The sequence below is a fragment of the Anoplolepis gracilipes genome, chromosome 7 (assembly GCF_047496725.1).
Source record: "Anoplolepis gracilipes chromosome 7, ASM4749672v1, whole genome shotgun sequence".
In the NCBI taxonomy this organism is placed as follows: domain Eukaryota; kingdom Metazoa; phylum Arthropoda; class Insecta; order Hymenoptera; family Formicidae; genus Anoplolepis; species Anoplolepis gracilipes.
Window position 1 is genome coordinate 9,776,522 of NC_132976.1, and position 14,060 is coordinate 9,790,581.

The 14,060-nt window shown below is 26.0% G+C and overlaps 4 protein-coding genes across 5 annotated transcripts; 2 read left to right on the top strand and 2 right to left on the bottom strand.

Annotated features, from left to right (window-relative positions):
* Window positions 1-271: 271 nt before the first annotated feature.
* Purple (6-pyruvoyl tetrahydrobiopterin synthase purple) lies at window positions 272-1,797 on the bottom strand. Its single transcript, XM_072896114.1, has 3 exons — window positions 1,455-1,797; window positions 1,024-1,103; window positions 272-715 (listed from the first exon to the last, which is right to left on the bottom strand). The coding sequence occupies exons 1-3, from the start codon at window positions 1,535-1,537 to the stop codon at window positions 411-413; spliced, it is 468 nt and encodes a 155-aa protein (XP_072752215.1). The 5' UTR covers window positions 1,538-1,797; the 3' UTR covers window positions 272-410.
* Window positions 1,798-4,151: 2,354 nt separating this feature from the next.
* On the bottom strand, window positions 4,152-7,004 carry Alphasnap (Alpha-soluble NSF attachment protein). The gene is made up of 5 exons (XM_072896185.1): window positions 6,748-7,004; window positions 6,237-6,433; window positions 5,841-6,106; window positions 5,591-5,764; window positions 4,152-5,495 (listed from the first exon to the last, which is right to left on the bottom strand). Exons 1-5 carry the CDS (start codon window positions 6,837-6,839, stop codon window positions 5,346-5,348), a joined length of 879 nt encoding a protein of 292 aa, XP_072752286.1. The 5' UTR covers window positions 6,840-7,004; the 3' UTR covers window positions 4,152-5,345.
* A 118-nt stretch (window positions 7,005-7,122) lies between these two features.
* On the top strand, window positions 7,123-11,203 carry Hdm (meiosis specific with OB domains hold'em). 2 transcript variants are annotated; one of them, XM_072896184.1, is made up of 8 exons: window positions 7,123-7,219; window positions 8,516-8,647; window positions 8,912-9,180; window positions 9,453-9,675; window positions 10,034-10,150; window positions 10,281-10,443; window positions 10,531-10,738; window positions 10,995-11,203. In XM_072896184.1, the coding sequence occupies exons 1-8, from the start codon at window positions 7,138-7,140 to the stop codon at window positions 11,172-11,174; spliced, it is 1,374 nt and encodes a 457-aa protein (XP_072752285.1). In that variant the 5' UTR covers window positions 7,123-7,137; the 3' UTR covers window positions 11,175-11,203. The 2 variants fall into 2 exon arrangements, with proteins under 2 accessions (XP_072752285.1, XP_072752284.1); XM_072896183.1 differs by lacking the exon at window positions 7,123-7,219 and adding an exon at window positions 7,476-7,775.
* An 813-nt stretch (window positions 11,204-12,016) lies between these two features.
* Window positions 12,017-13,688, top strand: LOC140667605 (formylglycine-generating enzyme). The gene is made up of 4 exons (XM_072895705.1): window positions 12,017-12,698; window positions 12,791-12,962; window positions 13,077-13,260; window positions 13,467-13,688. The coding sequence occupies exons 1-4, from the start codon at window positions 12,167-12,169 to the stop codon at window positions 13,620-13,622; spliced, it is 1,044 nt and encodes a 347-aa protein (XP_072751806.1). The 5' UTR covers window positions 12,017-12,166; the 3' UTR covers window positions 13,623-13,688.
* The last annotated feature ends 372 nt before the right edge of the window (window positions 13,689-14,060 follow it).

Sequence of the window (14,060 nt, forward strand, 5' to 3'; positions counted from 1 at the left end):
CAATTTATATTTTATTAAATAATATGTAAATATATATTTAACTTATTTATGTATATATTATATATATATGTATGTACCTGTGTGTGTTAAAATTCCTGAGTATAGGAATGTACATTTTGCGTGTGCGCATGAGTATATACACATATGTATATAATTAATATATTCAAAATTTTGTAGTTATCTACAATTTAAAACTGTATCTACATATGTGCAATAATAAAAAGATATTATGAGTAAACAATTTTTTCAACTTCTAATTATATTGTATAAGACATATATGTATATTTATATAATCATATTTAACTGAATGAAATTATGATATAATAGTAATATATACATTAATATATATAAATAACAAAGAAAATGTGAAATTAGATGTAAAAGTATATAAATTTATATAAATAATGTAATTAAAAATCGGAAGATACATCTTCATCATACTCGCCTCTAAAATACATAACATTTTTATCAGTTTCATGGACCTTTACTTCGTATAATAATTTTGGATTAGACATAACTTTTTTTAACTCCTCGAAAATATAAACAGCAATATTTTCAGTTGTAGATATCGTTCTTGTAAAATAATCCAACTGTTTATCTATGTTTTTATGATCCATTTGATCTATCACCACCTTCTGCATATAGTCTTTTAAATCAGTCATATTAATAACCATGCCTGTTGATGGATCTATGGGTCCACGGACAGTTACTTCCACTGTGAATAAAAATTAACTAGATTCTGCTACAATAAATATCAATTTGTAATATCTAATTGTTAAAACATTTAACATAAAGAGTGAAAGAAGGGATTTAAAAAGACTATTCAAAAATAATTGTATCTAATCACTTTTTATAGTAAGTGTATGCTATTTTTTCCTTGCAAGTTTACTTAAATTTTAAGGTGTTTTGCTACAAAAAAACTTAAACTTAATTATATCTAACAAGAGTATTACTTTATCTTTTTTTCTTAAATATCTTATACATATATGATATAATGTGTTAATAAACTAAAATGTATATTACCAATGTAGTTGTGACCATGTCCAAAAATATTGTTGCATTTCCCATACACTCTTGTATTTTCGTGCTCATTCAAAAATGGACTAAAATTTATTAAAAAATATTTATAATGTATGTAAAGTATAGATGAAAAGCAGAAACTTAAGATTTATCTTTTTCTTTCTCTTTTTCTTTTGTTGCTTGAAAACTGGAATGTTAATAAGATGAAATTTGAAACTTATAAATAGCTATATTTAAGGAGTAATATTAAGAGTAATATGAGTACAAGTTACAAGTAATTATAAATTGAAGAACTTTTTAGGAATTATTTCAGAGATAAGTAAACAAATAACACAAAACTTTATCTTTTATTAAGGAAGACCCCCTTCATTAGTATAAACTCTATAAATATGATAAAGAAGTCAGTCAATTCATTTTAGGTAGCTGTTCTGTACCTGTTTAAACGATGGCAGCAAGATATCTGCTCTTTTCGCGTTAAATAAGCAATCGGTTTTTTTTTATAAGACGGAGAATCCATTATTTAACGGGAATATGAATACCATTAAAAAAAAATAGCAATCTTCTTTTTACTAGCACTGGACGTCTTCACTCATGTTGCCAGAATTTGAAGAGTGACAGGTAAACTGATCTTGAAGAATCGATATTGGAGACCTCGTGTGGTGACAATACAAAGCTTCAGTTCAAAATCATCAATGCAGGGTATCGATCATATAATTTTCCACTTTTCCAATTTTCACGGAGAAAAATTACAATATCCCTTGAGAAATAAATTCTTTTGGGCTAATATTTATTATACTTTAAAAAAGACAGACAAGTTTAAAATTTCAAAAATGTCTTTACTTAAAACAAAATCATGTAAACAATAGGATATTTCTTTCCAAATTAAATAATTTTTATCTATATGTATGAAATATTTTTGTATCTATAAAATATATATTTCATATTTAGAGAAACAAATTTACTTTTATATAAAACACAAGAATTTATTAGAATTACATTTATATATAAATTATACATATTTTATTGTTTATATATATATGCAACATTATCTATTTAATTAGAAAATTAATAGATAAGAAATAAATATATCTAAATATAAATACAAAAGAAGAGAAATGTGTATTATCAAAACATATAAAATATGTATAACTAAAAGTGCAGAATAAATTCTTTTTTAATAATCTATAATGTGGAATAATGAACCATGCGAGTATAATTATTTGCAGAAACTGAACTATAATGTTTTAAGTTTTTAACTTTTTATTATATTGTGTCATTTCAAAAGCAATTTTTAAATAATATACAGCAAATTTTAAATAATATATAGTGCATTCTAAGAAATACTGTAAATTTTATTTGTGTTTGATACAAAACAAGAGCAAATGGAAAGAGCCTCGAAACTCATTCAAGTTCGATCGCTCGAGAATAAAAATTTCGACAATGCTTAAACGTAAGAGATGATATATAAGCAAATTTACAAGATAGAAGCATTATTGTCTATACAAGATGTAACTAGATAAGTTTTGATTCAATGATCTTTTATTATTTACAAAAGTAAACTTACTTAATGTAAGTTGCATGAATGCACGCAATGGTGCAGTTATATTAACACTTCATTAATTCTAAAAAATAAAATATAATATACATATAATGTTAGGCAAAACATGTAAACTGTGAATATAAAATGCTTAGCAATTATAATCTTTTTTTAGCAATAACAATACACATAATAGATATATATACATATTATGAAACATTTTAATTAAAATGTCACTTCCTATAGGTTTTTATATTAAAGCTATACACAAGGATTTCATATATTGCTTCCATCTTGTTTCTTTTAGAAAATAATGTAACACTATGTATGTAGAGTTTGAAATTTTTATTATATGCATCCCCCTTTTTTATCTCTTGATAAGTATACATATGCTTATGCTAATGCATGTTTCATTATTCATATACATGTAAATAGTTCTACCTACTACTAAGTAACAGCAAAAATTTATTATATATCCTTGAAATATGTATGTATATTGTATTAATATATGATGTGTCTACATAAAATGCAAGATTTTCAATGCAACAATTGTTAAATAAATTTTAAGTGTTATGTTTTCGAGCATTGCACTAAATAATAAATATATGCTTGTGTGCATTTTGAAACTACTTTGACAATAATATAATATGTTTAAAGTTTTTATAACATTATTTCAATGTTCTATACTTTTGTAAATATTGTAATAAAATTAGATGAATTTTACCATAACTTGTAAAATTATGATTTCAATTAACATATCATAAATATGAATTATATACAAAAATATTAAATGATATACAAAAAGAATATTATATATAATATTATATAATTAACAGACAAATCTCTATATTTAAATCTATATCAGATTGTTGCAGTATTCCAACTATAAATATTCTTGTATTTTCCATCCATTTGTTGTTTTTTAATGAATATTTATCTTCATAAGCAAAAAATAACAATTAAATTAGACAATAGTCCATTATTGTGGAAAACTTATACATTTTTAATTTCATATTGGGAAAGAATACATATCATATCTGCTAATAGTGCCTAATTCAAACTATATACAAATTCTGAATTTAGATAACAGCAACCATTTCAAAGTAAAATAAATATGAGACAAAAAGTCAGAGAAAAAGAAAGAAATAAATATAAAAAAGGAAAAAGAAAAAATTGGAAAATATATAAATTAGATATATATTAAACTTATTATTTTAATACTTTGGCAGTGCAAGAGTGACAAATAATATATTTTATTGTAATTCCTTCACTATGAAATATTCGAAGAAAAGCAAAACAGTTTTTATAAAGAAACAAGAAAAAGTTATTTTTCAATAAAAATATAATTATATACATTTAAAATAATATATACAATAACAATTGCTTTTTGTTATTAAATAAAGAAAAAATATATAATTTGAGAAACTTTATTGTAAAATTATCCTAAAGCATGGAAAAAGTAAATAAGAAATTTATTGATATTTATTGATTTAATATGTTATTTATAGTTGCACACTGTAATTTCAAATTTAAAAAAAAAAAGATAATTTAATATTGTTGGTTAAAATAAGAGTAACAATTTAAACAAAAATCAAGTTTGTATGTGTGTGTACATTTATAATATTATAAGATGATTGCTTTGTAAACTTGCCTACAATTAATTATATATATATACACATACATATATAATTAATGTTATATATGCAAGGAAGTTTACAGAACAATCATTCTATTCTATGATTTTCTCAAAAACAGTTGACAGTTGACTAAAATAAAGAAACAAACAGTAGAAGAAAGTATTAAATATAATAATCATAATAATAATTATCTTTCTATGACTGTATATTTCTTTTGAGTGCAATAATATACTAGAAAAATTTAGTATTTTTTTTTTAATGATTACCCAATTGAATTTCAAATTAATTTTTCTGAACTTACATATTAAAATATAAGAATAAATTGTTCGAAACATGAAGGCTTTACCAAATATTTCAGCTTTTTATTTTTTAATTTATATGCACTCAAATGGTGCATTATGACATAATAACCATTTTTTAAATATTTTATTATGATTTTCCTAACTTTCATATTAAGATATTACTCTCAGATCTTTACATTTTGCTGATTGTTTAGAAAAAAGATCGATTCGTGCAAATTCAGCTAATGATTTCATTAATAAAAATGCAATATTTTTCTGATGTATTGTTGCATTTAAGAAAAAAATAAAATAAAAAAATAGTCATTGCTGCATCATGAAATCTTTTCCTAACATTTTTTTCTATTATTGACTGTTCTGAGAAAATCATAGAGTGAATGGTTGCACTCTTAATGTGTGTATATTTATGAAGTAAATGAGATATATTTATGAAATAAATAAGATAAGGATTCTAGGCTATTATTTTAACAAAAATATCAGATATAGCATTATAGCCAATATATGTGGCAATAAGCCATGTATTGCCATGTATTAAAAAAAAGATACATATGGACATACACACACATAAAAAGTGGGATGTTCAAAATAATCATCTCTTATATTGTTGCAGACATCTGCAGACTGTAATCTTCCACAATTTCATGGATATGTAAAAATTTTAAAAAATGTTGACATAAATAATGAAAATTATCGAAATGATTGTAGCTCACGAAAAGGCGATATAATGTGAGCCATTATATAAAAATAAAATACTATAGTTTCCATTGAAAGCAGGATGTGATTAAAAAACAAGTCTATATGTAGTTGAAATAATAATGTTGCTAGAAAATAACATAGATAAGAAACAACTGATCAGCGTAGATCCGGGTTATCGTGAATTTGCTTTTTGATACGTAATAATATTGTTGTATACCATTGATCCAATCTTGAAATTGAGTCATATTCTTTAACAGCGTCTGTATAAGCTTCAAGGTTTTGATCTTCCAAATGTTCTATCAGTGTCTGCAAATATATAATAGTCATAAATTATAAAAAGTAAAATATAAACATAATTATATGTATAAAATATTAAGTGGCAAGTTGACACAGAAATATACCTTTATTAATTTGTATTCTCTAGAATCCTGGAAAGCTGGGTATTGTTCCTGATAACGCTCAATTGCATGTTGGGCATTTAATGAATCAACACATAAATGACACAATCCAGCACGGAAGAAATATTCCTTAGCACTGTATTTAAGTAATGAACTTTCTAACGATGCAGAAGCAACCTGTTAAGTAAATGAGCTTTAAACATTTACATTAAAATTAAGTTTACATTAAATCGAGTTTATATGAAGTATTTACCTGTTCATAGATCTGAATGGCTTTATCATAATTTTCAAGTTGAGCAGCGTACTGTGCAACTTTAAGAAGACACTTATTTGCAGAAGAATTACTTTCTTCACCACGAAAATAGTCTGCGGCTTGCTCATAATGATGTACCGCACGCTCCAAATCGACTGCATCGCTTTCGTAAATCTCAGCTATACTTTGATGATGTTTTGCTGCCATTGTGAAACGGCCCATATCAGTATAAATCTCGATGGCTTTTAACAAACAGCTGATCGCTTCTGTTAAAACAGAATCATGTGGGCGTATAAATTTCTATTTTGCAATATTTAAATTTTAAAATATTATTTTAATAAACATTCTATACTTTTAACAATTAAAAAAATATCTAAGGAAACATTATCATTATACCATTTGTATCTGATTTTTTGTAGCAATTAGCAGCATCTACATAATTATTAGCTGCATCATGACGGCTACCCGCTTTTGCATGTAAATCTGCCGCATCGTAAAATGCTTTTCCGGCCGAATTCCATTTTTTTGCCATCTTGAACATATTTGCTGCCCGTTGATAACATTCTACTGCCTCTTCAACTTTTGATGAACCTCTGGAAAAATTTAAACACTGATTTAGCAATTACTAAACACACAAAGAATTTTTATTTCATGTGCAGAAGAAAAATGTTATCGTTCATATATGTAGATATATTATATATGTTGATACGTATTGACATAATATACACATGTACAGAAATCATGTTGTAAGAGATAATTGAAATTTAAATCGTGTAAAAATGATTGTTCGTTGAAATGTTTACGACTTGTAATAAAATAATCGCTCGAATAACGTCAAATCGAAACGAGATTGATATGTTTCCAAGAGAGTGGGTATAAAATTTGAGTAATAAATCGATTAGTTTACCCGAACAGTGCGCCAAAGAAGCTCTTTGACGATGACAATTTTCTCTCGGCTTCTGCCACTAGTTGCAACGCTTTTTGTTCGTTGTCGGCCATGTCGACGTCGCCGAATTCGTCGTGGATTTTTTATTAGAAATCCCGGCTCATCAACCGCACTCAATAAATTTCAACTCTAAATTTCTCTCTTTATTTCGCGAGACGTCACTAAAACCAAGAGATATGACGAGTCTTTAGCGCATCAAGCATCATCACCGTCAGGGGTCAGGGTCGCCAATCTGCCAACGAAAATGTTTTGCCTGTGTTAAAACAACACATTGAAGATTGACAGTGTGCATTAGGCCGGATCTACAATAGATGTAATAAGCCATAAGGAATTGACCAATCACAGTTGAATATGAAAAGAATAATCGAATGTGATTGGTTAATTTTTTACAGCTTAAAACTTACTACACTTTATGTCTACAAACACCGACAAAGTACTTTACTTTTTATTGTTTTTACAGTAAATGACAGACTGTAGCCTCCTATATAGGCTGTCTTTCTTTCTCTTGACAACAACCTGGAATGGGCAGGCTACAGTAAGAATTATAATTATATGTAATTTACATACGAGTTATAATTTTATATATAATTATATATAACGCGCCCACATCTAAAGTTTATAAGTAAACATTTCCCAGAAGCGCATTTATTGCTAAATATCTAATGAGAAATGTTTTTAGTTTAGATGATAATAAATGTCGATTATAAAAATTAGTAAAATTGATATAGTAAAGTTCAATATTAGGCAATTGGCAGTAGTGGGAGCAATTTGAGTCGTATGTACTTTGATTCACGCGCGCACGAACATTTCATTACGGGAGTATTTTTACTTTACTTTGAGCCGATATTATAACGTTGTCGATCGCGAAATGTCTTTTTTATATAGGCAGGAAATAAAATCGCTACAAGAAGGAATGCCAAATACGTTTATAATCGGCATAATTATAAATAGTGCAAACGTAAAAACATTTACCTCCACTCGAACAAAATGTATGTATTCACACACAATTTTATTTAAAATAATTGATATGATAAAAATTTAGGAAAATAAATTAATCAATTTACAAAAAATATTTATTAAAAAAAGTTGATGTAACAATTTTCGAGTTTCAAATATAGGAAACATTTATTTTTATATTAAATTATTACTATAATTTTTATTTATCTATACTTATTTCGATGTACTAAATAAATTAGTTGTTTATCGAATTCTTTTCAAATGAATAAATTTTAATGAATAATGAATTTTAATTGAAGGATCCTACTTTTTTATTTAAAATAAAAGAATTTTATTCTTTGCAAGAACAAAAATCTATATATATATATATAATTATATATATTCATATATATATATATATATATTTTTTTTTTCCCTTAGATATTCTCTGTGTGTGCAAGAAAAATATTAAGGATAATAAATAATTTTTAAAACTTAGAAAAATAACTTTTAAAATATTTTTTAAAGTAAACTTTGAAGAAAAATTTACACGTATAACTAATATATACATATATAAATTATTTTCTGATTTCTACACATTTCACTTCAAGAAAAAATTATAAAAATTATTATATTCTTATTTTTAATTATTTTTCTCATTTTTTTTTTACATATACATACGGAGATATAGATTATACAGGAAATAAAACTATTTTACATATAATTATATATATTTATATTTGATTATATATGAATTTTATTTCCTGATTTTTTATTTTATCGATTGTTGCAGTTAACACTGGTGAACGTAGTGTGTGGACATTCACTTTACGAGATACTGAAGAAGACTTTATTAATGTCACAGTATGGGGAAGTTCCGAATTTGTAAAAAAAGTTTCGTCCACATTTAATATTGGATCCGTAGGTATGTAGATACCCAGTTAGCACTGTTCGTTTTATAAACGTTTTCTAAACGTATCTAATACGAAAAGATGCGTTTAGAAAACGTTATAAAACGTTTATAAAACGAACATGTGCTACTTGGGTATATATATATTTACTTTAATATGATTATATCAGTTTTTACAAGTAAAAAAAAATTATAAATTATAGAATTAAATAAAATGTATTTTTTTTTTAAATAAGAACGATTCTTAAGAATATCATAAGAACATTATTTGTTTTACAGTGGAAGTGATAAGTGCAAAAATTATAAAACGCCAGCCTAATGATAAAAATGAACAATTTGTACCATCGACTTCTAGTCCTTTTGCTTTGATCGTGAACGAGGGTACAGCTCTTATACATAATCACGATGCGCCTACTTGTGAACAATACAAAAATTTACTAATGCGACCTGTCAAAAACGTAACTTTTGCGAAAAATTTGAAAAGCATTTTAAATAACATCGAGGAATTGTGTAATCGCTCAGTTGACCTTTTCGTCGTCGTCACATTTGTAAGTTATAAATTGTTATATATTGTTTTTATATTATAAATTACATGTATATACATAATATATTTAGAGTTTTAATGTTATATATATATATATATATATATATATATATATATATATATATATATACAGAGTGTTTTCTCTAATTATTAACATTCTGCAACATAACATTATTAATGTTAATATCAAAGTTTTGATCTTTCAATAAAATAATTGTTTTCGTATCTACTCGTGTAAATGTTAATTTGTATTTATTAGTTAAATATATTTTGTAGATCGGCGATACACGTAATATAATAACTCGGAATGGACAAACTTTAACATGTCGCAGTTTTGAAGTCGCAGATGGATCGACAGATAATACAGTGTCATTGATATTATGGGACAAGGATTGGGTGGAAAGATCTGCTTTTTGGGAACCGAAACGGACAGTATTGTTCTTGGTTGACGTTCGCATCGCATATGATGAATATAAAAAGAAAACTGCGTTAAGTATTTGTATGTTGAAGATCAACACAGTTTTTTCATTGTATTAATATTATGTACAATCTTCTAAAACGTATGTATACTATAATAAGTATACGTATAATAATAGATTTTACTTAAAGAGCTAGATGTATAAATATTTTAGGACTGATGATACTCGGGTACTCAAATACGTTATAAATATAGTTAAATTTGAATACTTTCGTGAAACACTATACCCAAGTGAAAAAAGACAAATTGATGTCGAATTGATGTAAATTGCATCAATTCGACGTCAATTTGATGTCATTTCGATAGATCTTTTTTACTGGGTATAAGCGTATAAATAAAAAAAAATATTATATTTAAACATTGTTTTTATTGTACGCAGCAAAAAGAACGTTAATTACAGAATGTTCGGACATACCTCAGGCCGCAAAAATTATAAGTGCGATACAGCATTATGATCCTGATTCCATATGCAGTGACTCATTCACTATACCAAATCGTGAGAACAACAATCAGTTTATATATCGACTTTAATACAAAGATAATTTTTTTTAAATTTATTGACATATTATTTTAGCTCAATGAATTTTTGTGTATACATTTTATTATTATTAATTTTATATTAATAGCAAACACTATTACAACTGTAATGACAATACAACAAATCACGGAGAAGTTACAGAAAAAAACGAATATGAAAGATGAGAGATTGCAATTCGCGGCAATTGTGAGGGCTTCAGTGACTGAAATAAATTTAGATGGTTCACTCAAAGATTTGATATCTGTAAAATGGTATTTTCCTCAATATTGTATTTATAAAATCTAATAATTAATGAAAAATTAGATCAACGATGCTATCATATTTCCTTGCCTTTTTAGCGCTCTATGTAAAAAGATTGTCTCAGATGTGAAAGATTCATGTATGAACTTGAATTGCCCATCAGGCAACGGAATTCGGGCCCCACTAAACACTGTAAAATTTAACATAAAAATTAATTTGAAGGATGACACTGGATATCTTATCGGATGTCGTTTGACTGGTGATGTCGCGGAGCGAGTCATGGGATGTACAGTTGATGAATTTCAGGTATATATCGCGATACTCAGAAAAGTGTTTACACCGCTATATTGAAATCATAAGCGAGAAATTAGGAGTCTTAAAGAAACAATTTTTTCTAGCTATGTTTATATAAAATGTGATAATTTTTTATTAATCACAAAACTATAAAATAAGACTAATTAAAATTGAGGTATAATATATTTTAATTATCTGTATTCAGATCAGTCTCAGATTCAAAATTGTTTTAAATGTAGTAACTAACAAGAACAAATTATTATTGTAGGCAATGACGATAGAAAAGCGCGCCAAACTGAAATGGTTATATTTGTTGGAAGAGTGCAACGTTCGCCTACACATTATCGGGCCGACATCTGCTTTCCCATATATTTTATATAATATTTTATCTATTCAACATTGTCTCGACGAGGCACTCGAACAAACTGTAGCTATGTTTAAAAATTAAAATTTAATATATTTTTTATAACTATTCTGATTTGGTACAAATAATAATTCGTCATTCTTAATTTGTCATAAAAGTTACGTGTAAAATCTTTTTATTTATTCTACATGTATATATATGTACGTACGTATGTACATACATAAAAAATTAATTATATGATTTTCATAATTATTATTCATTTGTTCACTTGTTTATTTATCGTTTAATATATGTATTTAATATAGTGTAAGATTTATTTGTGTAATTATTTTATCTATTGTACATATATTTATCATTTAAATGATAAATTAAATTTATATGCTATATATATATTTAACATATAAATTTAAAAGTGGATTATCTAGATATAACATTTTTTTGTCTAATTTGAAAAAAGATTTTCAATACAATGTACTTAAATCTTATTGATGTTAAAATAACATATTTAAAGTTTCTTCTTTTAATTAAATATTCAGTTAAATTATTAATTAATAAACAAACTAATAATTAATAATTTAACTGAATAATATTTATAATTACAAAAATAAGAAACTTTAAATATTATGTTTTAAATTAATGATTGTGTTATATTTATTAGTATACCCCTTTATATGGGTTTGAATCCACTACATAGTTTTAAGTTAGTAAAAATATTAATAATTTTGTACAAATAGAGTTAATATTTTACTCATATACATATGTTAATATTATTTTTACCGCTTCTCTCTGGTCAAGGCTAGTTTCTATGCGCATGATGCAGATTGCGGAACACAGCCAATTATTTACTTTAGAGCCTTATTTACTTATACTGTGGCATAACTTGATCATGATGGAATTTTTTCTATGGACTTCTTTATTTCGTCAGTGATAGTCAAAAGTTTTATTGTTATTGGCTGTGTTTTTTCCTAATAAAATTCTATTGATAAAAAAATTATTATTAAAAAGTCCATAAAAAGAAGGAAGACAAAGGACATAAAATTATTGAATAAGAAGACCAAGTATCTCATCTTCCAAAAATGATACTTTTTTATTATTTTTACACGATACAAATGATAATCGGACATTACTACTTGTGTGTGTATGCCGTAAAGATTAATGACAGTTGTCAGTGCGGAAGCAAGTTGAATCGTCGAACAATTTTCAATCTCCAAGCGGGCTATTGTGCGATGAATAATTCTAAATTCGATGCAATTAACATGAAAGAGGAGAAAACGAAGAGAATGTTTAAAATAAATGGTGGGACATATTCCATAGGAACGAATAATCCAGTTTTTGTAGCAGACGGAGAAGGACCAAAACGTGAAGTAATATTAGATAGTTTTTATATAGACAAATTCGAAGTAAGTAATGAGGAGTTTGCAGCTTTTGTAAAAACCACTGGATATGTAACGGAAGCAGAAAGTTTTGGAGATTCCTTTGTTTTTGAAGGTCTTTTAACACAAAATATGAAGGAAAAAATCAATGAAATGGTTGTACAAGCTCCTTGGTGGATACCTGTAAAACAAGCTTCGTGGCAACATCCAGAAGGTCCTGATTCAAATATCACTTGTAAGTGTAAAAAAGAAAATAATTTTGATATTTTATTTATAGGCTTCATAAGGCTGTCTTCATTAATCTGATTATAATTAGAAAATACTTAGACAGAATGGACCATCCTGTTGTTCATGTTTCCTGGCACGACGCAACTGCTTATTGTAATTGGATGAGAAAGAGATTACCAACTGAAGCAGAATGGGAAGTTGCATGTCGCGGTGGACTTTCAGATAGACTATATCCTTGGGGAAATAAATTGATGCCAAACAATCAACATAAGTAAATTATATAAATTTCTATTTACATAAATATAATTTGCACATGTTATTGCATATATGTGCTTCCTATTGTGATATTCCAGAGTAAAAAATTGTGTTTATTATCATCTTGTAGAGCCAATATTTGGCAAGGCAATTTCCCTACAGAAAATACCAAAGACGATGGATACAAAGGCACATCACCAGTTACAATGTTTTCACAAAATAAATATGGTTTACATAATATTGTTGGAAATGTTTGGGAATGGACAGCTGATTGGTGGATAACAAGGCACTCCAGTGATCCACAAATAAATCTTGTAAATATATATATATATATAATGTAATATAAAGATTTAAAAATGATATGATATACATATAAGGGTTTATATCAAGTTTATTATAAAATATAAACACACAAAACATACGTACGCACGCATATATTTATATATATATATATGTGTGTGTGTGTGTGTGTGTATAAAATACATAGCTTGTATTATAATAGTTCTTATTATATTTTCAGATTGGTCAATCTAGTCACAACAATAAAGTAAAAAAAGGTGGTTCTTATCTTTGTCACAAAAGTTATTGCCACAGATACAGATGTGCCGCACGTAGTGAAAATACACCTGATACATCAGCTGGAAATTTAGGTTTTAGATGTGCTATGTCGGCATAGGTGAAATATGATACTAAAAATTAAATGCAGAATATGTGTGAAGATGGAAAATATGTTATAAATATAATATTATAAATAAAATCATATTTTTTCTATATGAAATTATATTATCTCTTATTGTTAGAATTGTACTTTTTTAACAAAAAATAACATTGTATAAAAAAATATAAAATAAAATAAGTTTATTTATTAACTAGTATTTTTCGACAACGATCTTGTTTATGGAATAATTATTTAAAATAATTATTAAAATTACCCTTTTCTGATGAAAAGGGAAAAAATTGGCGCTAAATCCATACATTTAAAAAAGAATATTTTATATAAAATGTTGCTGTAATGTATATTTTCCACTTAAATGCTTTTTCTAAAAAAAAAAAAAAAAAAAAGATATTAAATAGCGCCCAATTAAGAATAAAAATGCGTTACAAAATTTATTAA